The sequence below is a fragment of the Peromyscus eremicus genome, chromosome 14 (assembly GCF_949786415.1).
Source record: "Peromyscus eremicus chromosome 14, PerEre_H2_v1, whole genome shotgun sequence".
Lineage (NCBI taxonomy): Eukaryota > Metazoa > Chordata > Mammalia > Rodentia > Cricetidae > Peromyscus > Peromyscus eremicus.
In genome coordinates this window covers 69301475-69329379 of record NC_081430.1, presented here as the reverse complement: position 1 = coordinate 69329379, position 27905 = coordinate 69301475, and the positions used below count along the sequence as shown (strand labels likewise).

The following is a 27905-nucleotide window of genomic DNA, read 5'->3' as shown; positions in this document are numbered from 1 at the left end:
CACACGTAAAATCCAGGCACGCCAGTGTCTGTGCCCCCAGTGCTGGGAAGACAGAGGTGGAGCCTAAGGACTCACTGGACAGTCAAGCCAACTGGTTAGCGCCAAGTTCAGTAAGAGGCACTATCTCAAAAACTAAGGTAAAGAGTGGTAAAGGAAGACATCAGCAGGGATCTCAGGTCTCCACATAGGTGCACAGACTTCCATTGGGTGAGCATATCTGCATACACATACACACAACTCTCCACACACACACAGATGACAATTTCTAAACAGAACTACAATGTAAATAAATATTCAAAAAAGTGTTTAATATTCCTACCCATTAGGGAAATGCAAATGAAAACTGCTTGAGATTTTTACCCCACTCAGCATGGCTATTACCAGAAAGAAAGACAACAAATGCTAAAAATGTAAAGAAAGGAAAACTCGTATTCACTGTCAGAAAACTGGTATTGCCATTATGGAAGTCAGTGTGGAGGTTTCTCAAAAGCTAAAGACAAAATTCCCATAGGAACTGCTTGAACCACAAAGGACTCGTAAGTAACATTACCACAGGATACATGCACATCCCTGTTTACTGATGTACTATTTATAAGCTAAGAAATGGAACCAGCCTAAACATCTATCGAGAGATGAGTAGATTAAAAGAAATGCACACAGACATGACAGAATTATGTTCACCTGTGAAGAAAAAATAATGACATTTGTAGGAAAATGGGTGGAACTTGAGCTCACTGTGCTAAGCAAAGTAAGACTCGGAAAGACAAACACCACATTTCACCTGTGTGTCGATGGGGTTAAGACAGAAGGGGACTGTGTGAGACAGGGGAGTAGGGACGAGTAGGAGAAGGGTGACAGAATCCACGTGACATGAAAGAAGGAAACAACCTGGCAGGGTGGAAGAACCAACAGGAAGTGAGAAGGGTGACAAAAGGTGGGTGGAGGAGGAAGGAATAAGAACACTAGATAATTAAATACAAGTAATCAATATTTTCTAAAATAATGTTCATGTTTTATTGGATGGTAGCAAGGATAAATATATATATATATATTATTTTTAGTTTCTGTGTATTTCAGAATACTGTACATTCAGAACAGTCTGTTAAATCATACTAAAAGGCCACTGAGACGGTTTAGTGGGTAAAGGCACTGGCTGCCAATCCTGATGATCTAAGTTCAATTCCTGAGACCCTCATGGTCGGAGAGAATCAAGCCTGGAAGTCATTATCTAAGGGTGTGAGGCATGCATGCACATGTGTACACACATGCATATACACAAATATATAAGCAATAAAAAATTTTAATCATACTAAAGGTATTCAAGTTATACACAATCCATCTTTTTTTTTTTTTTTTTTGGAGACAGGGTTTCTCTGTGTAGCTTTGGCGCCTGTCCTGGATCTTGCTAAGATTACCTTTTAAAAATAATTACCTCTTTGTCTCAAAGAGATAATTTAATCGTTGTCAAATGACTAGGATTTTTCTAAAAAATATGTTTTCATTAAATACAACAATTATTTACTATACTACTATGACCCTTTGATTACTACTAGAGAGATGAGGACGTGCTAGGCAGGCTGTAAACTCAGATTTTACTCTACAAGAGCTCGCCTCTGGAGTCTCACAGGTGATCTATGAGCGCCCTCTAGTGTCTACTCTGTTCCTGCACTCTGCACAGTGAACTACGTGTCCCGTTATACGCCATATAAAAACTAATCTGAAAGTGTGTAACAAGTGTAACACTCTCACCATATGCACAAAATGATAAATACAGCAAGTTTATGTATATTCCCCTAGAAATTCCAGTCTTGAATTTCTTTCAGTTCTGAGCAATATAAGGCTCTTACTCAGTAGAAAGTCAGTATTAAATACTCTACAAATGCTCTAATTTCAGGCATAGACAGTCTGCACTAATGTTTCATTCATTTTTTTTTTAATGTTTCATTTATTTAATTTGGTGTAAAAAGTAAAAATTTTTTGCACTGTTGAAATCTGTCTTTTGATATTGGAATACATTCTTCTTTTTTTTTGGTTTTTTCGAGACAGGGTTTCTCTGTGTAGTTTTGCACCTTTCCTGGAACTCACTTGGTAGCCTAGGCTGGCCTCGAACTCACAGAGATCCGCCTGGCTCTGCCTCCTGAGTGCTGGGATTAAAGGCGTACGCCACCACCGCCCAGCTTGGAATACATTCTTAAATATGGTCATGTTATACATCATTTTAGTGCTTATACTTCTGAGTCATATTTTTTTTTTTTGCTAGAGACATTATTCGCTGACTATATTTATTTTATAATGTAGAAATGGTTCTGGACAAGAGGCAAATTGAAGTCTTTCCTTATTCCAGTTGAAAACAGATCACAAAGCAGCACAGACAGCTAACAGCGTTAACAGTGTGTTTGGCCCAGAAACTGCTGATGAACCCACCAGGCCGAGGGGTGTCAAGATGCTCTGCAAAGGAGATGGGGCCTTCAGGATGAGGAGCACAGTGGCCAGTTCCTGAAGCGGATGTTCTCACAACTACAGCAGAAGTTGCCAAGTACTCAATGTGGACCACTGAAGGTCACTGGACATTTTGAATTAAGTTGGAAAAGTGAAAACATTCAGTGAGGACCTCACCAGATGACTGAAAACTTTAAAGATCATACTTCTGAACTTCCACCCCGTTATTCTATGTAAAAGCAACCATTTCAAACTGGACTGTGACGCGAAACCAAAAGTGGGCTGTACACGACAGCCATCGAGGACCAACTCAACGGCTGGACTGACTGAGAGGCTCCCAAACGCGTCCCAAAGCTGACTTTCAGCCTGTGAAGAAGGGCCTGATTCCTGTCTGCTGCCGTCTGCCCACTCCAGCTTTCCGAATCCTGGAAAACGATGACTGAGAAGTGTGCTCACAAACTGAGACACACAGAAACTGTGACGCCTGAAACAGCATTGGTCAGGAGGCCCAAAGCTTCTGACGTCTTCTCCACGACCACAGCCAAGCGCCAATCCCACTGCCAGAGCTTCCAAAGGTGAACAAGCTGGGTGTGACGAAATTAGCTATGAAGTTTTGCCTCATGACCAAATTCACCTCTCTCTCACCAACTGACTGCTGCCTCTACCTGTCCACAGAACTTTCATCAGGTGAAACACTTCCACAGCCAGCCGAACACAGAAAACACTTTCCAAGACTTTGTCAAACTGTGAAGCATACGGTTTTGTTATAGAAATATGCAAATCTATTTTTTGTTGACAAAAAAATTGTGTTGACTATGATTTCTATTTGACCGGTTGGAGTCTAGTTACAGTGACTTATACTCAATCTGAAACCTCAGTTCATTTTGCATCAACCTAACACAGAATGCAGTAAGGAGCCTGGGAAAGTCAGTAACAAAGAACACACAGAGCTCAATTAAGTGGCCAGTTTCCATCTGCAAAGTCACCCATTCACAGAAGCCTATTTCTATGAAAGATTAACACTGACAGGAGCTTTCTGGTCATTCTGTGGATCTACACAAAGTGGTGAAGAACTGACTCTGCCAATCACAACCCCTACTGTGCGTGCCTTTGTACTCCAGCTCTGACACCGCAAACGGTGACCTTTCACAGGAAGTTAATGCCAGGTTCACATTTGTCTTCATTCTCTCCTCTTCCTCTCTCTCCTTCTCTCCATCTCTCCTTCTCTCCTCCCTCTTCTTTCCTCCCTCCCCACTTGTGTGTGTGTGTATGTCTGTGTGAGAGACAGACAGACAGACACACACACACACACACACACACACACACAGCTACTTAGAATGGTACCCAAGCCATTTTAAAAGAGAATTACTGTTCAATGTTCCTGAGCACAAGAAGGCTCTGTCGTGCCTATGCAGATAAGTGTGTTAGATAGATATACTTCCTTCAGGCATGAGTTACAGTGCTGTGGGCTGTGACTTCAGTGTTAATAATCAACAACACAAATTAAATACAATGTCTTTAAACAGAAACACACATGAAACCAGGTTATGGACTGATCAACTGACAATATACAAGAGGCTTGCTGGAACCCAAGCCTATTTGCAAGTTCAGTGTTTGCTAATATATGCTTTCTTTTCTCTTTCTTTTTTTTTTAATTTTTTTTTTTTTTATTTTTTGAGCCAGGGTTTCTCCATGTAGTTTTGATGCCTATCCCGGATCTCGCTCTGTAGACCAGGCTGGCCTCAAACTCACAGAGATCTGCCTGGCTCTGCCTCCCAAATGCTGGGATTAAAGGCGTGCGCCACCACCACCCAGCTATATGCTTTCTTTATAGGCTACAGCTACCACTGACAATGAAAATTAACTAATACTAGTAATTACCAAAATGCTAAAAACAGGTATTCCATTTACTCTCCAAGACAGCCCAAATGCACTGGGTACTGCGTCTAGAAAATCAGACAATCATCATAGAGTACATTTCTACAGTGGTATGATCTCATTCAACTTTGTCCTACACAGGACTGGTGGTTCTGAGGGGCTACTTGCATTTTCTAGTATATAATAAAATAGTACATCTGCATTAAAATTTGTAATGTATGTATTTGCAATGTATTTGTATTTGTATGTATATTACAAAAACTATCTAATATCCTTTCCGATGGTGCACATAAATCATGTCCAGGAGAAAGTGTTGTGTATCACAGAAAAGCTACTACCTTTAATAAGGAAATCTTCCAGCCTCCATCTAACAAAGCTGTACTTCGCGATTCAGATCAAGAACACGACTGGAGATTCTAATGTAAACCCACTCTAGCTGTCAGCACGAGAAGAATGCAAGAACTTACAACAGGATTAAAGTACCATTCTATAAAACAGCAAGAACCACAGTCATGTGTACCTGAGGCTACGTCAGACTGCTGCAGGAACAGCCCAGGGGCTGCTCGCTCATTGGAAGGCTCTGCAGTTGTAGTGGGCTGTGGCAGGCAGGCGGACGGTCCTGCAAAGATGTCCTCTGCTGACGCCAGTACAAGCCTTTGTCCTTCACTAAGCTCGCCCACACTGTTATCCATGTCCTTTAAAAAATGAGAAAAATTGCTAAGGCCATTGTATTAAAACCAGTCAAAGCAGGAAACAGTTTTTAAACATCATGATACATAACACATAGGTGCTTCTAATGTCACATTTAAGGTAAAGGAAGATTAAGTCTAAGAAGTGGTTGAGGAACCAGCAAAATGGCTCAGCAAGTAAGAGGTGCTGCTGCAAGTCTAATCACCTGATTTCAACCCTTGGAGCCCACACGGTAGGAAACGACCCTCTACTGCAACCTGCTCACATATACACTAAATAAATGTAACCTTTCTTTCAAAAAGAAGTTTAGTGCCGGGCGGCGGTGGCGCACGCCTTTAATCCCAGTACTCGGGAGGCAGAGCCAGGCGGATCTCTGTGAGTTCAAGGCCAGCCTGGTCTCCAAAGCGAGTTCCAGGAAAGGCGCAAAGCTACACAGAGAAACCCTGTCTCGAAAAACCAAAAAAAAAAAAAAAAAAAAAAGTTTAGTAAGGCATACAGTGATGTGTGTGTGCGTGTGTGTGTTCACGTGTGTGTACGTGTATACGGGTGCAGGCTAGTGCTGCACATGCACATTTAATCTCCCACTGAACTACAGTTCACCCCCACTGTCTGGAGTGGCTGGCCAGTGAGCCCTAGGGAACCTCCTGTCTCTGCATTCCCAGAGCTGGTATTGCAGGTCCATGTCACCTTTCCCAGCTTCTTCCTGGCTATGGAGGATCTAAGCTCAGGTCCGCAGGCTTGTGTGGGAGCAATGACTATCATTATTGGTTTTCAAGCTCCATTAAATAGAAACAACATCTAAGCAAACTTTAACTTAAAATAGTAAATGCTGGTACCCATTATACATTGTTCAAACAGCTTGTAATTGGAGTAAAAAGTAGACTTTTCATTTCTTTTCAATTAAAATTGCTGAAAACTGCTGGTGGGAACCTTATATTACTTGATGGGAATAATATACCTTAACTACCATATAGATTCTATCTATAGAAACAACTAGTTTTCTTTCTTTTTGAGGCAGGGTCTTGCTATGTAGCCTGGGCTAGTCTCCGACCCCAAATCATCCTGCCTCAGCCTTCTGAGAGCTAAGACTGTAGTAACATGCTTGGTAGTGCCTGGCTCATCATGCTTTATGTGAAAAAACATTAGCCAGGCAGTGGAGGCAAACACCTTTAATCCCAGCACTCAGGAGGCAGATGGAGGAGGATCTCTGTGAGTTTAAGGCCAGCCTGGTCTACCAAGCAAGTTCCAGGACACAGCAAGTTCCAGGGCTACACAGAAAAAACCTTGTCTCAAACCACCCCCCCAAAAAAAAGAAAGAAAGAGAAAGAAAAAGTAAAAACATCGCTTTGAAATTAGTATCACTCTTGAATATTCTTGCGCAGTGTTTAGAGTGATACCAGATACATTTTCCCAAGTAATTATTATATTTCATAGTGCTTGTGTTAGTGCTTAAAGGTGGAGAGCATGTCTTAATATCTTCATCTTTCCCAAGGTTGTGGTATATAACAGACAATAAAAGACTGACATGAGGGATTAAGTGGATAGTCTCACAAATAATTTCCCTTTGTTTTTAACAGCGTCAGGAACAGTTTCACTCTGGCATATTTAAACTTTGACATGTCGATCCTCTTCCCCACTTCCTCTAACCCACTGCCTCCTACCCTTTCCATCCCAGGAGGCTCCACGGCATGTCCCATGGATTCCACTGCCCTCTCCTCCTCCTTCAAATCTTTCTCCCTCTCTCCTGGTCCCTTTCACCCCTACACTAACAGCTGCATACATACACACATATAAAAAATTAAAAGCTAGGATCCACAGAGAAAGTGCATGTGATATTTGTCTTTATGCATCTGGATCACCTCACTTAATAATTTCCAGATCTACACATTTTCCTGAAATTTTCTTTTTGGTTTTCTTTATAAATGAATAAAATTCCACTGGGTGTATGCATCATCTTTAAAATTCTTCACTGAGCTGCTGCTGCTGCTGCACTACACCGATTGCCTTTCCTTTCTACTGTGACTGAAGCAGCAATAAACATGGATGTGCAGTAGCTCTGTGGTAGAATTTAGACGCCTGGGTATACACCCAGGAACAGACTAGCTAGGTCAGATGGTACTTCTAGTCTGAGCTTTGTGAGAAATGTCCACACTGGTTCCCACAGTGATGATGACAACGTCAGTTTATACTCTCACCCGGCAGTGAGGAAGGGTACAGATCCTTTTCAATGGCTTCATTTTGGGCTCAGCAGGTAAAGGTGCTTGGCATCAAGCCTGAGTTTGAGCCCGTTACCAAGACAATGGAAATAGAAAATTCTTGCAAGTTTTCCTCTAATGTCCACAGATGTGCTGCAGTATATGAGCGTACACATTCATGTGCAAGCTCAAGTGTTACACACATAAAACAAATGTAATTTAAAAAATATCTTTATTTTTTATTTTATTTTTGTTTTTCAAGACAGGGTTTCTCTGTGTAGCTTTGGAGCCTGTCCTGGAACTCACTCTGTAGACCAGGCTGGCCTCGAACTCACAGAGTTCGCTTAAAAAATACCTTTAAAGCTGCATTTTTTGTTGTTGTTTTTAAACTGTAACATAAAAGATTGGAACAGATTGTCTAAATTTTTCTCAGTTACAAAACTTAGTTCAGGCCAAGTTAAAGGGGCCATAACACTTACAGAGTAATTTAAACACTGTCTTACCTAAATTAAAAGTTGGATATTTAAACTGGGTATGGTGGCACAGGCCTTTAATCCTAGCACTCAGGAGGCAGAGGCAGGTGGATCTCCATGAGTTAAGGCCAGCCTGGTCTACAAAGCAAGTTCCAGGACAGCCAGGGTTGTTACCAGAGAAACCCTGTCTCCAAAAAATTTTTTTTAAAGTTGGATTTTCCCCCCTGTATTTATATCTAGACAAACAAACAGACAACAAACCCTTTAAGTTTGAAAAGTACCTCTGCTTGCTGTGAAACTAGTAATTCCTGTTCTTGCTTAGTAAAAAGAGAAAGAATCGCATTTGCATGAAGCTTTTTATGGGGCCTCCTAATCACCTCTCCTTCACTGGGGGGGTCATCTTCCTAGAGCAAACACAAAGACATCAGAAAAGGTTATTAAACAATTACACTTTTCTCAAGTATTATTAACAAAACTTTAGGAAGACATGATCCAGTATTTTTCAAAAGATGAACTTATTTTCATGTAGCTCGTTTCCATTTCACATCTGCCTCAAATGTGTACAACAATACAAAGCAATTTAGGAGTCAACTTACGACAGTGGGATCTTCTGTCTCAAGCAACTAAGCCACAGTGATTCCTAAGTGTTTCTGTGAAGTTCAAACCGAGCTTCTGTCTAGGGCTCACATGACCTTCTACTTCACATTTACGTGGTGCAAATCACGCCAGGGTGAGGCAAAGGCAGCCGAGCACTGGGGTGATGCTGCAACCTGGACCACAGACAACTTAAAAGCTGCAAAACAGGAGAGCATCTCCAGACCCTCAGTGTTCTTCCTCCTCCTCCCCCTCCTCCTCCTCCTCCTCCTCCTCCTCCTCCTCCTCCTCCACCACGCTGACATCTGGCTATCTAACTAGGGGGAGGTATTAAAGCCTTTGTTTCTGTTAACACTATGCTTCACTGTGCCTCAAAACTTGACTGTCTGAGAAACCAGGGATGCTGCATCAGACAAAATGGATTTCCTTGTACAAGTATGAATATGATTTAAAATTCATTAAAACAATCACTTCTTGACTCTTGGCTGTAAGATAAAGTATAATAAATGCATTTAAATTAATTTTGGTTATTCTGTTTTAATAAAATACAATTTATTAACTCTGAATACATCTAGTTGTTCAGGGATAAAATGTCTAATGGTACATGGCTTCAGTTAACTCTGGGTTTTCCTAGATCATACTTTACATTTACTATAAATTTGCATGCAGTGACAATATTACAATTAGAAATATTTTCATACGGAAAGAAAGGTTATAATTTTGTCTGGGTTCAGTTGATCAATTTACTTGAATACTAGATAAAGTTCTACGAGTGAATAACAATCTCATAATGGTGTGTTAAACAGGCCAAATGTACATGTGATTCTCCTCTGAAAGTAATATTAGCATAATTATGTCTTCTTTCCATATTATTTCACAACAGTGACTGTAACTCTCTTCACAGGAGACGCAACTAATTATTTAAGTCATTGTTAAAAAAAAATAACTGTTGAAACAAAATCTTCTCAAAAAATTTCTTAAGTATTTTCCTACTCCTTTGTGAAATAATGCTTTGAAAGAAATAACACTAACAACAATACTTAGCAACAGATTTGGTGTGAGTGACAGCTGAGTACAATTATCTTTCTTTGTTCAAGTTCCTTGAACACATAAAAAGTGAAGAATTCTATTCCTTAATAGCTGTAAAGGAAATAAAATATGCAACATGAGCCGGGCGGTGGTGGCGCATGCCTTTAATCCCAGCACTCGAGAGGCAGAGCCAGGCGGATCTCTGTGAGTTCGAGGCCAGCCTGGTCTCCAAAGTGAGTTCCAGGAAAGGCGCAAAGCTACACAGAGAAACCCTGTCTCGAAAAACCAAAAAAAAAAAAAAAAAAAAAAAAAAAAAAAAAAAAAAAAGCAACATGACATTATCAACATCAATTTTTTCTTCTATGGCACTAGATAACAACCAGGAAAGATTACCTTCCCTGGATCTTATTTTTATTTTATTTTTTTAAAAAGATTTCTTTTTATTACTTTTAATTGCATGTCTGTGTGTGATTACGTCCACGTAAGTGCAGATACCCATCAAGTGCAGAAGGCGGCGTCAGAGCTGAAGTTACAGGTGTCTGTAAAGCACCCAAGGCGGGAGGGGAAACCAAATGTAGGTCCTCTGCAACAGCGGTACCTCCTCTTAAGTGTGGGGCCATTTCTGCAGTCACGTAACCACGACTACAGAAAAGTAACAGTGTACTATAGGAGAAGAATACTGAAGATCCTGCCCACAGCACCACTGAAGCAGTTCTAGGTTTGATTTCCTGACTGAGTTAACAAGTGTCTTTTGACCATCAGACCCTTAGAGGTTAAGAACAACTTCCCTCTCCTTCTCCCATTATACAGGACTACACGACGGACTGTGGCATTCGGCATCCCTGGATCTCTTCACTACTAGCATCTCTATCTCCCCACCCCCCACCCTCCCCAACCCACCCACCCCCGCCACCTTTCCTTCCCCTGAAGCAAAGGTGTGACGCAGCTCTCAGCCTCCTAACTAAGCCTCTGGAGGTCTGTGACCACGGGCAGGGACGCACGGATAACACTTCACTAAGCTCTGTGTCTATCCCTCACACAATCAGGGAAACCTGCTCGAAAGGCAGCTCTTCCTTACCATTTCAAGGGCATCCTGCAGAGTGCTGGACAAGCTGTCGTTTATGTTCAGATACAAGTCCCCGTTCCCTAAAACTACAAGCAGAGTGATTAGAAAAACACAAGACACTCACTAAGTAATCTGGCCAGAAAGCACAGAACGTCACATTTAAACTTAGCAGAGTAGAAACACTGGTAGAGTCCTGCTTTAGGCCATTATTAGGTAAACTCCTCACCCAGAACCAGCACGAGAGTTTTATCTCACCTATTCTGTCACAACCGCTTTTGTTGTTGCTGGATTTTTTTTTCTTGTTATTTTTCACGACAAGGTTTCTCTAGATGTCCTGGGAACTCATCTGTGAACCAGGATGACCTTGAACTCAGTGATCTACCCGCCTCAGTCTCCATGCCTGGCTCAGAAGTGTTTTCAATTTAATTTTGTTACCATTTTATGTGTATAGGTGTTCTCCCTGCATGTATGCCTGTGCACCATGTGCATGCAGTACCCAAGGAGGCCAGAAGAGGGCATCTGATCCCCTGGAACTGGAGTTACGGACAGGTGAGCCGCCACATAGGTGCTGGGAATTGAACCTGGGTCCTCTAGAAGAGCAGCAAGTGCTCTTAGGCACTGAGCCATCTCTCCAGCTCCAGGCTGTCAGAATTTTAAAGTAACTCCAAGCAGCACAACAGCTATGAAACTGAGAAATGGGCACTCCTACAAGTTGTTAAATGCACTTAAGAACTGAATAAAATGAAAAGCCAGTTAATCTTTCCAGGAAGCACACTGACAGTGTATTGCCAATTTAAAGGTGGCAATCCTGCCTCAGCAATTCCACATGTAAACATGGGTTATGGAAGTTATCAGGTAAGTGCACAAAGCTATGTTCAAGAATGGTCATTACAGCCTGGTATATAGTCCAGAACATGGAAAGCAATCTAATGAATGTCCCTCACTTAGGCACATACACCACTGGAAAAAGACATGACCCATGTGTGTTGATGTTGACATATGTTTACCACACATTACCTGGTGAAAAGTTTAGGTTTTACAATAATATACACAGCATGATCCTATATAATGGTACATATATACACATAAGTATATATTGAAGTATCTATGCATGCAAAGGAAAAAATAGACTAACAATATTTCTCAAGCTATTTTAAAATTAATTCTGAACAAAGAATTCTGAGGGAGATTTTATTCTTCAAAATCAGAGCCCAGAAAAGTTAACCAACCTACACAGAACATCATTTCTTCCTACTAAGCCATGTTAAAAGATGTTATCACTAATGAAACTACTATAATGTAACGAACAAAACCAATTACTATGTTCACTTACTCTTGGGAGCCAAGTTCAGACCACAGCTAAGTAAGATCTCCCCTTCAGAGATGTGCCTGTCTAAAGTCTCTGTCTCAGTGACAGTGACGCTCAACGTGTTCTCCAGTGTTGAGGAGCCAGAGCTTGGGGTCTGCTGAGGAGGAGCCTTGGTGCCCTCAGGAAGCGGTGTTAAGGGAGCCAGCTCCAGTGGTGTAGGATGGGCAGGGAAGTCAACACTCCCAGGCTCTTCATCTTTAGCCACAGACATTACACTAAGAAGATAAAGGCACATTTTCAATGATGAGGTCACTGAAGGGCTACATTCACTCCTATGTACAAAAGCAGACTCAACAGTCTCAAAGTATTTCTATGATCTACACTATTAGAACTAACCAACAAGACTCATTTTTCTGAGGTTGTTGTGCTTTAATCAGAGGCCACTTTAAATGCTGCTCTAGCCAAAAAGGAAATCGATATGGGATATTTAGTAATATAAACATCAATTGAGCACAGTAAATGATGATCTATCTACACTAGAGAAATAATTTTATATTTCATTAATAATCTGATGGTTTATTCTTATTTACTTAAACCTTTTGCAAAGATGAGAAACTATGAATAAATTTAATTTTAAGATATTTACAATGTACACAATTTTTTTTTCCCAAAGAATAGATGAAAACCATGAATGGTGGTAACATGCCTGTCATCCCAGCACTAAGGAGGTCAAGGCAGGAGGATTACCAATTTAAGAACAACCTCAGTTGTTCCAGAAAATTGCAGACCAGCCTGGGTTTCCACCAAGGCCCACCCCCAGCCCTTCCTGTGCCATTCGGCATACAGGAATAGTGTGTGGAGAGTGAATTGGCAGAGCTGCAGAATAACCAGGGAACGCTCTCACTTACACAGCTCTTGGGTGAAGATGTTCTTGAACAGAGTTAGGATTCTCTTCATCCAGGGGCAGGTCTCCACTGTCCCATGGCTTGGGAAGTTCAGGGCTTGACACCTTCAACTTGTCAATGGAAATGTCTGACATAGTTGGGGTAAGTGCTGCTGCTGGAGGGGGTGTAGTAACAGGGGTAACTGTCGGGGTACTAACAGGTGTGACGGCAGGTATAGCACTTCCTGAAGATTAAAGAAGGAAAAACTCCTAAGATGATTTATTGCTTCAAACAACCTTTGACATTAAAATAATGGCAATCATAATGATGATAACAATAACAGCTTTTAATAAGAACATTTCTAAATTTATTAAGGTATAAAAATTAAACCTTGAAAAGATGGCATTCTAAAACTATCATACATTTAAAGCAGTCTAAGCACTTACTAGATTACATATTTTCAGTTAATACTGTGGCGCAAATGCCTCCCCTAAAGTTCATTGTTAGAAACTAAATCCTCAACCCGTATGTTGCAATGTGGAGCGAGGCCCCTTGGGAGCTACCCACGGGTAGATGAACCTGACACGGGATTAGCAGCTCCATGAGAAGTGAGACCTCAGCTTGCAGGCTCTCTGGCTGCTAGAGAATGCTTTGTGTCATCATGATGTAGCAAAAGAGCTCTCACCAGAGGCAGCCCCTGGGTCCGACCTCGCAGACTCCAACATTTTAAGAAAAAAAAAACCTCTGTAACTTATGAATTACCTGGTATATGGTACTCTGTTACAGCTACATAAGCCGTCAAGTGACAACCACTCCTTACTTTCCTTGCAAGAATCAGCATTTCCTAAGCAAAACTAAGCCTGCTAAGTGAAGATTATAGTTGTCAGCAGGAAAAGTGAATGATAGAAACAACATTGTCAGGTGCAGGCAAGAGGCCTCAGCAAGTGAAGGAGCACCTGCCTGACACCCTTGACGAGTTCAATCATGGCCCCCACATAAAGGTGGAAGGAGAAAAGCAACTCCACAAAGTTCTCCCTGACCTCCACACGTGTGTCATGACGTGACGTGCATACACACACACACACACACACACACACACACACACAAAAAAAAAAAAAAAATTTAAAGAAACAAGGTTTCTACCTTTTTCGGCACTTATTTCTTTACTAGGGGAAGCCACATCCTGATCTGAATCCCAGGAAGAAGAGTCAGGAGTTTTCACTAACACGTACTCCTCAGGAGGAGAGGGTGAGCATGGAGGAGTAGGCTGCGGTGTAGCTACTGGAGCACAAACTCTTTCCTGAGATAAATAGTGAAACAAGACACACTGTATTTATAATCACCCAAACAAAAATAATATGAAACAGTAATATGAACTCAATCATAGACTATACAGATTTAAATGGATGCTCAACGTAACAATGAAATAGGAGCTTAAGTTCTCCGGTTCTGAAATATTTAGTTGCTAGTATAATACTCTTGGGCAATTGAAGTGTCTCTGTCTCTGAAAGAAAACTTTGCTATCCTCTTCTAACACAGAGAGGATTAACCAGATGAAAATGAAGGTCAAACCCAACCACACACTTGATGGGTAGACAGACCATGCAACAAAAAGCAGCCCTTTAACTGACTGACAAGACACCAAAACATCCCCTCCAAGAATGAAGGACCAGCATGTAAAAAGTCACGGGAGGTAAGGAGGAGGAGAGGCTGGGAGAGATGAACATAAGAGCCAGATGCAAAGAAAGGAAAGAGGAAACATTTTAATATTCATTTGTCAAGTGGTTACTATTCAGAAGATTCCAAAACTCGAAGACTAAAGGACAATAGTGAAAATGGTGTCCTGTCCCCTTTCTGTCTGGATTCTTCCCTCAACTGCTCCTGACCTAAGTCAACTGCATGTACAGAGATGAATCCACAGAGTAAGTTCCCGTCCTAACTACCGAAAGAACTGTGTTAAAGCAGGTCCTGGGAAAGCTCCCCTCCAGCACTGCACTACTTCCCACTCCCAGCAGAGGGTAGGAGAATGCCTATTGCTCCAGGGTTTGTCGAGTACATTATCAACCGTGGAGAGTCCAGTGAACTGACCGCCTTTTATAGTTCTTTCCTTTGCTCATTTTAAAAGCATATTTATCTTTTAACCTCCACTCTAAAAAGCCTTTATATATTCCATACCATGCTGCAAACTACTACCTAACTTCAACTGATGGAGGCGTCTAACAACCATACCACCCTGAACACACCCAATATCATCCAAAATGATGGAAGATTTATTAGAAATTCTATAACACTGCTCAACAATTAAGAAATTCTTTCACTTGAAAAAGAAATAATATACTACATCTTATCTTTTCTACTTCTTGACTACATATACCTACAGAGTAAAAATCTATTTATATATATTTTTTACAAATAAAATGCCCCTTGCTGGGCGATGATGGTGCACACCTTTAATTCCAGCACTCGGGAGGCAGAGGCAGACGAATCTCTGTGAGTTCAAGGCCAGCCCGGTCTATGTAGTGAGTTCCAGGACTGTCAGGACTGTTACACAGAGAAACTCTGTCTTGAAAAACAAAACAACAACAACAAAAAAACAACAAACAAAATAAAAAGACTAAAAATAAATAAATAATAATAAAATGCCCCATCTATTTCCCATGAGAGGATTTGGAGGTATTCTTCTAGCATTGGTAATGGATAAGAACCATTGATAATGGATTAGGAACTGAGTATTACAAAGTTCTAGACCCTAGATTATCTATCAGTTATTTGATCTTTCATGAAACTTTTTATGATGATGAGGAAGATAGTATCATGAAGATGTCTATCTTTCCCAAACACACAAATCAAAATTAGACTCATTTCTACAAACCTTAGACTTTTTTCCAAGATTCTTGTGATAACCAAGGCTCTTGTAGTGTTTTATGCTGTTGTATAAGCAACCTAAGAACCAAATCCTTCATTTCATTGAGAGAAAAACAAGTTTACTGAAACCCAGTAAGCAATAGGGTAAGCAATAGGATTTTTTTTTTTTTTTTTTTTTTTTTTTGGTTTTTCGAGACAGGGTTTCTCTGTGTAGCTTTGCGCCTTTCCTGGAACTCACTTGGTAGCCCAGGCTGGCCTCGAACTCACAGAGATCCACCTGGCTCTGCCTCCCGAGTGCTGGGATTAAAGGCGTGCGCCACCACCGCCCGGCTTGCAATAGGATTTTTAATAGAACTTAAAAACAAATTTTGAAAAGCAGGATGTGGTAGCATGCACCTGTAATCCCCGTTCCTTGGGAAGCTGAGGCAAGAGATGGAATTCAAGAGTTGGAAACCAGTCTGAGCAATATAATAAAATCCAAACTCTAAAAAATTTTAAATTAAAAATAAAAAACTCCCAAAATTAAAATATAAAATTCCTAAAAAAATAAAATATATATAGTCAAAAGGCTAAGAAAAGGATGACAATAACAGACTTGAAGAAAAGGACCACCTCAGAGGGCATGGGCTCGCCATACTAGACATTCAATAAGCAGATTTTAAACTCTATGGTATCTCTATTTGTATAGGTAAGGCTAATAAAACAGAGGGCCGAAGTATCAGTTCAAGTTCTCCCAAAAGTCTATGTTCTCGACAATTATAAACTCCCTGCTTACACTTGCTTTTCCAAATTTTCTTGTTTAATCACCCCATGAAAACATGTGCAGCACAGTGAATGGCCACAGAACAATGAAGGAATGAGCAGAGACTGGGTTAGAAAGTCCTCACTCGGGGCGAGCCACACTGCTTGCAGTTATTAATGCACAGGAGTCAGCACGTGCAGTACATCACCTAACTCCACGCTCTGTAACGGGGAGGACAAAGAGGGAAAGGGAGGTGAAGGGTATGAGCAAAATAAACAATAGATATGTGTGGAAATGTTATAACCCATTATTTTGTATGTTTACTGAAAACGATTAAAAAAAATACAGAGAAAATGTCTTCTTAGGGAATACTGCCAGTGGTTTTGAGAGTCACATATCCCCAACTTCTGAATGTTTTAAATATAATAGAGGGCTGGAGAGATGGCTCAGCAGTTAAGAGCACTGGTTGCTCTTCCAGAGAACTTGGGTTCAATTCCCAGCATCCACATGGAGGCTCACATTTTCCTCTTCCAGACAATCTGATGCCTTCTGTTGGCTTCTGTGGGAACTGCATGCAAGTGACAGAATTACATGCAAAAAAAACAAACAAACAAACAAACAAACAAAAAAACAAAAACACGCATGCATTTGAAATAATAAAATAATTTTTTAGTATATAGCAGATACAGAGACAGATTTTAGAAATGTGTTCAACTGCCATCAATTGTGAAATGTAAGTAAATACAGAAAAAAATGGTCACTGTATCACACATGTAACTTTTCTGTAGATACTAAAATTTCTTTAAAAAAAAAAAAAAAAAGTTGCATGTGATAGCTTATATCTGAACCCAGTTCAAGACCAGCTTCAGTTGCACAGTGACTTCAAGGCCAGCCTGGGCTACAAGAAACCCAATCTCAAAATAATAAAATGCTAGGGAAATTGGTAATTACAGAAACAAGGAATAAAATTCTATCACAATCTAAGATCTTTGTTTTTGTTTTTTTGAGATGGGGGTTTCTCTGTATAATAGCTCTGGCTGTCCTGGAACTTGTGCTCTGTAGACGAGGCTGGCCTCAAACTCACAGAGATCTGCCTGTCTGCCTCCCAAGTTCTGGTATTAAAGGAGTGCGCCACCGCCATCTGGCTACAATCTGTGATCTTATAACATGAAGTTTAAACTGTATCTTTTTTCTGTAGGTGTGATGGCTCCCATCTATAACACTAGCACTTAGGAGGCTGAAGTAGGATTATCATGAGCTTGAGGCCACCCTGGACTACAGAGAGCTCCATGCCAGCTAGGACTATTGGGTAAGACCCTGCCTCAAGCAAACACACACACATATACACGCACACACACTCTTTAATAATGTCTAAAAGATTCCATATCAGCTTGGACTATAGGGTAAGACCCTGCCTCAAGCAAACACACATAACACACACACACACACACACACTCTCTCTCTCTTTAATAATGTCTAAAAGATTGCATGCCAGCTTGGACTATAGGGTAAGATTCTGCCTCAAGCAAACACACACACACACACACACACACACACACACACACACACTCTCTCTCTCTCTCTCTCTCTCTCTCTCTCTCTCTTTAATAATGTCTAAAAGATTGCATGCCAGCTTGGACTATAGGGTAAGATTCTGCCTCAAGCAAACACACACACACACACACACACACACACACACACACACACACACACACTAATAATGTCTAAAAGAGTCTCCACAATTCCTAAGTCATGAAAGGAGGAAAGTCATCCCTACCGGTGAGTTAGTTTCATTTGTTGAAAGGTCTCCAGAAACACTTGTGGCAACAGGCCCTGGCTTCTTTGCCTCTCTGTCCCCTAACATGACGGCAATGGTCTCAGCAAGGGCTTCATTCACAAAGCGGCTGATCATGTCTGAATTCACAGGAACCCCGGCATCAACAAAAAGCTGGAGTGCTCCATTGCTTGTTCCTGGGACTAAAACACAAGAATTTCAGATATGTGGTTTGAAAGCCAAACCTCGCTTCTTCAAGTTTAGAGATGCTGCTGTAGGAGCATAGGAGGATAGGAGGAGTGAACGGTAAGAACAGAAGCAAATCTACTGGCCACCAGAAAGAAAAGAGAACAGCTTAAATGAACATCCCCTTTCAACAAACCGAGAGGGAGAAACACACACAAGTAAAAGTTTACTTAGTATGACTTCTTCCCCACCACTGCAGAGATTAATGAATATTACATCTGTGCTAATTTCCTCAGCTGAAAACAATGCATGTCCACTTCTGACCAAACACAGGATGCAGTAAGCAGGAGCTAAGCTCCCTCCCTCTAGTTCAGGCGCATGCGTGGGTGACACCACACACTAAGCCTCCTCAAGCTTCTACAGCAGGACTTGGGGAGTTAAAGGTCAGGCTGTAAAAGAAGAACAGGCTAGTCTAAGACTGGAAAGACAGGAAGAAAAATGTTTTTTAAGAAGAACATGTGGTGCATATAAACTAATGCAGATAAATAAATTTAAAAAGTGAACATAAAAGTGTCATGCAAGTCGGCCAACAAAAAAGTATGCTATCTAATACTCCAGTATGAAAGTCTTCAAAACATGAAAATATGGTTACAGAAGGCCAAACTGCAGTTGTTGGGCCACTGCACGTGGGTGGAGGAGGAACTGTCTGCCAAGCAGCACGAGGATATGGTGTTGACAGAAATATTTTCTGGCACCATGATTAAATGCATAACTACCTTAAAATTTGTCAAACTGTATACTTAGAACTGGTGAGTTCTAAGGCAACTAAATTACAATTTAAAAAAGATTGATGTCTTTCATAATATGTATGTAGATAGATAGATGATAGATTGATAGATAGATAGATGATAGATAGATAAATGGATAGACAGATAATTATTTGAAGAAGCTTCTAAAGCAGCACATTTCCATACGGCAGCCTTGTTGCATGAATCCTAACTGGTCTTAATAGAAACCCAGAGCCAAACATCAGGGTGAAACTGAAAGATCAGAGAAGCAGAGCAGCAGCCACTAGTTCTCACCTCAGCAGCTCCTCAGACTAAAGAGAGCGGGTTCCTGTCTCCTCCCGCCTTATACTCCTTTCTCTGCCCAGCCATACCACTTCCTGTCTCAGCCTCCCTAGTGCTGGAATTAAAGGTGTGTGCCACCACTGCCTGACCTCTACGGCTAACTCTGTGGCTGGCTCTGCCCTCTGATCTTCAGGCAAGCTGTATTACAAGCACTATATCACCACAACCCCTCAAACGGCACTTAGTGTTAGTTGTCCCTCCCCATATTCCTTCCCCTGCTACCCCTTCTTCCCTCCCCAAATCCTGCTTCAGTCCCCCGCTGCCTCCCCACACTTTATATTCTATTTCCCCTTTCTTGGGAGACCCTCCCCTCCCTAGCCCTTTCCTCCCCACACTCTATATTCTATTTCCCCTTCCTTGGGAGACCCTCCCCTTCCCAGCCCTTTCCTCCCCACACTCTATATTCTATTTCCCCTTCCTTGGGAGACCCTCCCCTTCCTAGCCCTTTCCTCTATACCTAACCTCTGTGATTAGGAGGATTATAGCATGCCTATCAAAGGCTTTAAAGCTAACATCTCCTAACACAGAGACTCACGCTGGACAATGTGCAGCGAGTGAGATTCTGGAACACTCAGTCCTAACTGGGACCTATTTGTCAAGCCTCTTGAGGCTCGGGGAACTATGAGGAAGAGCACTGGGAAGATTGTGAGAGCCAGAGAGGATGGAGGACACCAGGGAACAGAGTCTTCCAGACACAAAAGGACTGGTATACACATGAACCCACAGAAACTGTGACGGTATGCACAGGGCCTGCACAGGCTCAAGCCAGACCAGACCCCAAATAAGAAGGGAAAGTGGACATGAGTTCCCATCCCTAACAAGAAGCTATCTCCCAGTCTGCAATAAAAACCTTAGTTTTTTCTAGTGGAGTCTCACTGGGTATAAAAACCACACTGAAGGGCAGGCCCCACCCCAGCAGTAGACGGCCAAGACAAAAAGAACTCAATGGTACTTCTATAGATTTTTTTTGTGTGTTATACTGCTTTGAGCTTTTTTATTTTATTTTATTGACCTTTTGCTTGTGTATTATAGTTTCTGAGTTTGTGTTTTTATGGGTTTTGTTTTGGGGTGTATGTGTCTTGTGTGTCCCCCCACCCCATTCTAGTTTGTTTGTTTGCCTGTCCATGTTCTAAAGAGAGAAAGAAAGGGCACAAAGTCACAAAGTTGGTGGGGGGGTACGAAGGAACAAAAATAAAAAGACAAACTGTGGGGCAGAGGAAGGAGAGTAGGAAAGAATCAGAAAGAGTCAAGGGGGGCAAGCGGGAGAAGCAGAGGATGGCGTGGGCTTCTTAAAGAAAGGCTCATTTAGCCGTCAATGAATACTTAATCCCTTGATAGGTCATCAGTGAAGAGCCAGGCACTAAAGAAGCAGCATCTCTAATACTGAACGATTCACAGCCCAGTGAGTGAGGAAGATAAGTAAGGCAACCATCATAGACTCTGGTACCTATTACAAATGTATTCTAATGATTAATCTTGTCAACTCGATGGATTTTGGAATCACCTAGGAGACACACTTCTGGACACGTCTGTGAGGACATTTCCAGAGAGACTTAACTAGGAGGAAGTGACCCACCCTCACTCAAGGTGGGCAGCACCATCCCATGGCCTAGGGTTCTGGGCTGCATTTAAAAGAGGAAGGCGTTGAGTGTGAAGCATTTATGTCTCCTGGTTCCCTGAGTGAGGATGTGGTGTGACCGCCCACAGCATGCTCCCACTGCAGGTCGTTCCGCCAGTGAGCTTCTACCCTCTCAAACCATCAGCCAAAACAAACCCTTCCTCTCTAAGTTCCCTTTGTTCGGTACTTGGCTGCAGCAATGAGAAAAACAAAAGCAGGAACCAGAAAGAAAGGAGCTGACCCCGACGCTGATGACCTGAGTAAGCCCTAGAACCCCACTGTGCAAGAGAACTGATTTCCAAAGGTTGTCTCTGACCCAGGTACACATGCATTCATGCACACACATAGTATTCTACTGTCCCTTCACAATAACATATAATGTATACATATTGACATACTACATATTTATGTAACTTATAAAAAGTTATATAATATATATATATTACTGGAGAATGGTTCAGCAACCTGAAAGCTGCAATATATAATAAGAGGGGAAAAGGAATTCTAATCTCATGCACAAAGAAGCAGAAAGTGAGACCTCCGGATACAGAAACCCACAATAACTAACTAAAGGCTTTATCTTTTAATACCGACAAGGACAACAGGTCCATTTCACGTACCAATGTCAGAAGCTGATGGTTCGCTTGCCTCACTAACTGAAACACTGTCATCAAGTCTGGCTTGCTGCTGCAGCGGAAGGAGTCCAGAGATAATTCTTGACATTATTTCTTGTTCTACCCTAGAAGTGTAAAGTTAAATAGACGTAAACTGGTTAAAAGTATAAAACATTAGCTACTGTCCCCCTTAAGAATAAGCTGTGCTCATGGCACAGACATGCAAACGCAGCCATCTGACATCCCAAAGGAAAAGAACTTGTCTCTTCTGCCAAGACAAGCCCGGGAAGCCCTCCTAGGCACAGACTATGAAACTGACTTAGAGCTTTTCATATTAGCCTGACAGAAAGCTTCCTGCAACCCACCCATCCCAAATTAGGCATAAAATTTGGGTCGATGATTATGTGGGGTATCATGTACTTGAAAGGTGTGTTTCTCACTCAGAGCACACACATGCAGTCATATCCGATCAAAGCTCCATCAAGTTCACTGAGTAGAGCTGGGGACTGGGCAAGCACTTAACAGCATCCTTACACCAGCCATGTGATGTTTCTACTTGTGAGTTAATAAGAATGAAGTGCTTTTATTTTAAAAAAAAAAAATGCTAGAAAAAGTCCTGTTCTCAACAAAAACATAAACACACAGACTGCAAGGCAGGACAGAACCCTTTCCAAGGGTTCTTTTCCTTGAAAAAGAAAGAAAAATGTTATTTCCAAGATCCTTGTTAGGAAGGTGAAAGGAAAAGGAAAGAGAACAGAGGAGGAGACATCTTTCAATATAGTTCTTTAGTGCAGCTAATAGGCATATTAAAAATTACTGTTATAGGAATGATAGATGTTCATTATGGAAAATTCAGAAAATTAAATTGTTCTTAAAATTTGGTAAAGTTTTTATGTTGTTCTTAAAAATCGGTTCACTCATAGCCAGGAGGTGGTGATGCATGCCGTTAATCCCAGCACTCGGGAGACAGAAGCAGGTGGATCTCTGAGTTAGAGGCCAGCCTGGTCTACAAAGTGAGTTCCAGGACAGCCAGAGCTGTAACACAGAGAAACCGTGTCTTGAAAAACAAAAAATAAACAAAAAAATTGGTTCACTCATAATCCTAGATTCAGAGGTAAGCACCCTTAATAACCTGATACATATTTCAGTATCAGTGCAAGGTCTCATACGCTAGGCTCACACTGTGTCTCTTGCTTTACTTATACACAGTACATTATTTTTCACTCTTACGGAATATTCCTCTAAGTCATTTCCATTTATATCTGCTATTCTGATTCTAAGCATGCCAACAGGAATATAAACTTACCACTGAATTAAACTATTTTCCAATGTTTCTTTTCTCTCAATTACTTTATCCAAAATATCAGTAGTGGGATGAAACGTAGGAATTACTGGAGGAAAAGAAGGACCATTATATTCTGTAGGAATGACCTTAACACTTCTGTTAAATTCCAACACTGGTGCAGAGCATTCAGGGATTTCATCACGCTGTTCCTGTTCCTGGTAACATCATAAAAACCAAACTATTATATTCATGCATCTGTTCAACACGTACTCAGTGCCAAGCATAGGCAAAGAACTCAGCTATCTGAATTAACCAACATTTACAAACCAACCAATACACTTTCTACTTAGGTGATAAGACATTAAATATAGCACACACACTACACTTGTCACAACACAGACATCAATCACACACGACACTGGAGAAGATGCATTTACACAGTTTGTCTTTTTAAATTCCGTATTCAGGCTCTGGGTGTGGCTCAGTGGTAGAACAGTTACCACCATGTATGAGGCCCTGGGTTTGATTCCACGTCACCACACACACAACATAAACAATAAAATTCAATATTCGTTCTATACAGTCATCCAGCTAGAGAACTTGGGGATTCTAGCATTAAACATTAAGAAATATCCAGAAATTTCTAAACTTGGTTATCACAAAAAAACCTGATAATCCCAAATATTCTATCAGAATGTGAAATTTACACTTAAATATAGTTAATCTTACACATTTCTTTCATTATCATGTCACATCTCAAAGTTATTTCTGTGATTTTTTTTAACTTTTCCTTATGATAAATGCCACATCTTTAAAAATTAACAAAATAACAACTAGTTACTACGTGTTATATATAAATAATATGAATTACATGTATCTGGTCCCCGACTTCAACAACTATCAACTCAAGGTCAACCTTGCCACCTAAACTGTCCACCTCATCCACTTCCTTTTTAATGTACTGCTTTGACCCAAATCACAGACATCATTTTATCTATAATCAAAGAAGCATCTCAAAAACATCCAGTCTCATTAAATGTCACAGCTCACCAATATCCTACTGAGGAATAAAGCCCTCAGGCAGTGAATGAAAGAGCCAGAATAGGAGAAACTCTTGCCACTCAACCCAAGTCCACTGTTAATTCTACAACTGCCTCTTTCACTTGTCCACCGAAAAACAAGTCAGTTAGACAACAACAGCATGCTAGACATCAGGGAGATAAAGACAAATACGGTTTCTAGCTTCAACACACTTGTGCAGCATTCACATGAGAAAACATATCTGGGGCACATAAATATAATGCACACCCACGCATACGCCAAAGTAAGAGTTTATTTAAAAATATGTTTATTTTATGTGTATGTGTAAGTGCCTGAGTTTAAGCATGTGTGGCACGTGTGTACAGGAGCCAGCAGAGGTCAGAAGGAGGAGGTGGCTCCTCTGTAACTGGGGTTAGAGGCAGTTGTGAGTCACCGTGGGTGACTGAGAACTGAACTCAGGTCCTCTGCAAGGGCAACAAGTGCTCTCCAGCCGTTTCTCCAGCCCTCCTTACTTCATTCACAAGTCAGTCTAAGTTAGTCAAGGAAATGCTATGATTGCTAATGCTAAATGACCTCGTAATACTAAAATATTCTTAATCTTGTATCTCTTTTTTCATGTATTTTACTTTGTCCTGTCTTTCTCTCCTCTTTTATTATTTCCATCATTTCCATAACTGACATCCATACAGAGTATTCCTTGGATTTTAGACTATAACTTTTTTTCTCAGAATAAACTGAACTTTGCCTCCAGAAATCAGGAGTTAAATGTCCTAGACTGCAGAAAGGAAGGTGAAAAAACTGAAGGCAGCAGGTTGCTCTAGGCAGGAAATGGTGGGCTATCATAGTTTCTGAAGACAAAACTATACTACAGAAAAACACTTCCTAACTTTAAAAGAAATTGAAATAAGCATATTTAAAAGCTAAAGTCAATTTAAATCAAAGTAAAGACACATTTCTCAAAGCCCTGCAACACAGTTGTGATGGTCAAAAGACATTCGACCACCTGGAAAACTATCTGTAGGACAATGAATTCTTGTGTCTCAAAGCTTTGTTACCTGAACAACATCAATGACTTCATCAAAGTTAGTTCCTGGAAGCTTCACCTCTTCTTCATCCACCTTCAGAAACTTTGGAGTCTAAGGAAATATTTAGAAAGTTTTATAGCCTTCAATTTTAAAATATTTACATGTAATTTATCAGATTTTCACATATACTATAATTTCATATCCCTATTATTTTAATATTCTATTCAGAACTGATTTAATTAGTAAACAAAATCCAAGTTAGTTCTCTCTCAATCCATTATCTCATCATTTCAAGAACTATAGAAAATTACTTTCAATAACAAATATTTAAAAAAAAAAAAGCATTATCAGGAGGCCATGGCAGAAAGATTACTGTGAGTTCCAAGTTGGGCTATTTAATGAATGAGTTCTAAGAGAGTCTAGGCCACAGTGAGACCCTGTCTCAAAAGACAAAACAAACAAAAATGCTAGTTTGACATTTAAACTGCACCAATAAACACAAATTTTTAAAACTTGATGTTTATTTTATTTTGTGTGTGTCCGTGACGACACCAAAGCTGGTGTGGACCATGTGGAGAGTCAAAGGATAATTACAGGAATCGGTTTCCCCTTCCATCATGGGGTTCCTGCGGATCACACTCAGGTCCTCAGGCTTAGCCACAGTGCTCTTACCCACTGAGCCATCTCCCCAGGACCCCAGTGTAAACTTTAAGGCAACCATCAAAAGGCCAAGTAAAGCACTTGCATGTGTGGTTATATAAGTATACACATTCACAGACTCACGACAGACAGAAGCAGATCAAACTGTTTTAAAGTGAAGAAAAACGTGACTAGCAAGATGGCTCAGCAGGACTTTAGCTGGTTCTTGTCACCAAACTAGACAACCTGCATTTCATTCCTGGGACTCACGTACTGGAAGGAGAGAAACAACTCCTGAAAGTTGTCTTCTGACCCCTACATGTGCCCAGCTACACAAACCATGCACATGGATCGCATACACAGACACAGACACAGACACACACACACACACACAAACACAACTAAAAATGTAACTTAAATTAAAAAGAAATTGGGATTAGAATGATGGCTCAGTGGTTAAGAACACTTGCTGCCCATGCAGAAACCAGGTTTGGCTCCCAACACCCACATCAGGCAGCTCACACTAGCCTATAACTCAAGTTTCAGGGAATCCAATGCCCTCTGGCCAATATGGGCGCCTGCACAGATTTGGTGCACATAAAACCCCACACAGGTGCACACATACATAAATTTAAATGAATAAATAAATCTTTAAAATTTTTTAATAAAAGTAATAAAATTATCTTCAAGTTACCTATTTGGGCCTTGCTATATAAAATCTAGTTACTAAAAACCACAACAGTTTCTTGTTGAGAGCAGAATTATACAGACTCCAAAATATATTATTTGTTATCATATATGTTGCAATAAACTTCTGAGAAAAACAAAATTACTTATAAAAAGTTACTTAGATTCAATTCTATTTCAGTGTTCATAATCTCGAAAGACTTTGGAGTTTTGTTTTTCCCCCTTTATACAGGGTCTCACTGTCACCCTGGCTGTCTTGGCCCTGGCTAAGCAGATCAGGGTGGCCTCGAACTCACAGAGATCTTCCTGTCTCCGTGTCCTGCATCTGCTGGGATTGAAGGTGTGCGCCACTGTGCCTAGCTGATCTCTGACTTTTGTTCTGGTGGGAATTTTTTGTTTGTTTGCTTGCTTGTTTGTTTTCTGTGTTTGAGACAGGGTCTCACCACATAGCCCTTGTGTAGCTGACCTCGAACTCCCAGAGACCTGCCTGGTTCTGCCATCACACCCAACACTTTTTGATACTTTTAAAAATTCTAAACTCAATGATCAGTTTGCTATAATAGATAAGGCCAGGGATAGGTTACAGTGCCATTTTGTTGTAATAAAAGTCATGATACCATTATTCAGAAGCAAATTAATATAAGAAAAATGCATATTTTTGAGAATTCTAATACCTTAAAATATAAACATGACTTGTCGATATTCAAATTCAAATTCCGGATGGGTAAAGGCACTTGTAGCCAAGCGTGATGACCAGAGTTTTATCCCCCACACCCACACATGGTGGAAGGAGAAAACACTCTCTACTAGCTGTCCTCTGACTTCCACATGTGCACTGTGGCATGCACACACATGCACATGCACGTGTGTGCACACACCCATACAGACACATACACAATAAGTAAATGTATAAAAAAATTCACCTTCTAATTTACAGTTTTCATATAAATCAAATATTATCAAAGTCATAGAAATTCTTCACCTGTTAAGTCTCACAATTAGTATGTTATACTAAGAATTACCATATTCTGAATATTTATGAAGATCTCAAACCAACTTTCTTAGAAATCTGTAAACAATTTGACACTCATTTCAATTTGTCATAAACCTAAATTATTGTTAGATACTATGAATTATGTAGCTCTGGCTGGAATTCAGTATGTAGTCCAGGCTGGCCTCAAACTCACAGAGATCTGCCTGCCTCTGCCTCCCAAGTGCTGGGATTAAAAGTGTGGGCCACCATACCCACCATAATATGTTATATGTTAAGAGCTCAGCATGGAGGACCAGTTAACAACATAGAAGAACTCTGAAACCTACCTGGATCCAGGTGTGCAATGGAGGAAGAGAGGCTTCTTTGGGACTTGGCGGAGGGGAAACCCCATCAATACTGCTGTACGAAACGCTATCAATATCCACACTAGGTAACATCTACAACAGAACAGAACCTCAGGCTTTCTGTTTATTACTATGACTTAAGTAACTGTCAAAAACAGACAGCAAAACATGCCCTTAAAATTGTTATTGTGGCTAACTGACAGTCTAAATTATGAAAGTAATTATACAAAATATTTAAAGAGAAAAACACAAAATTCTATCTTAAGATAACTTCATTTCTATGACCTATACTCTTCTGTTTACTAACCACTTAAGCAAGGTAAGTGTTCGCAGTCCTGATTTTCATTATTATTAGGTCATAAATACCTTATCCTGCTTCTTTGTAGACTTCATATTTTAAATAA

General features: G+C 40.6%; 1 protein-coding gene across 1 annotated transcript in view; it reads right to left on the bottom strand.

Moving 5' to 3' along the window:
* Positions 1 to 27905, bottom strand: part of Kiaa0586 (KIAA0586 ortholog) — a 109021-nt gene that overhangs the window by 34432 nt on the left and 46684 nt on the right. The window contains exons 17-27 of the mRNA XM_059279149.1: positions 27484 to 27594; positions 24868 to 24948; positions 22793 to 22986; positions 21493 to 21611; positions 17942 to 18141; positions 13701 to 13857; positions 12582 to 12801; positions 11698 to 11948; positions 10377 to 10444; positions 7957 to 8079; positions 4838 to 5012 (exon numbers count right to left, since the gene is read on the bottom strand). Coding sequence (XP_059135132.1) covers positions 4838 to 5012; positions 7957 to 8079; positions 10377 to 10444; positions 11698 to 11948; positions 12582 to 12801; positions 13701 to 13857; positions 17942 to 18141; positions 21493 to 21611; positions 22793 to 22986; positions 24868 to 24948; positions 27484 to 27594 — 1699 coding nt within the window. The remainder of the gene's footprint in view (positions 1 to 4837; positions 5013 to 7956; positions 8080 to 10376; positions 10445 to 11697; positions 11949 to 12581; positions 12802 to 13700; positions 13858 to 17941; positions 18142 to 21492; positions 21612 to 22792; positions 22987 to 24867; positions 24949 to 27483; positions 27595 to 27905) is intronic.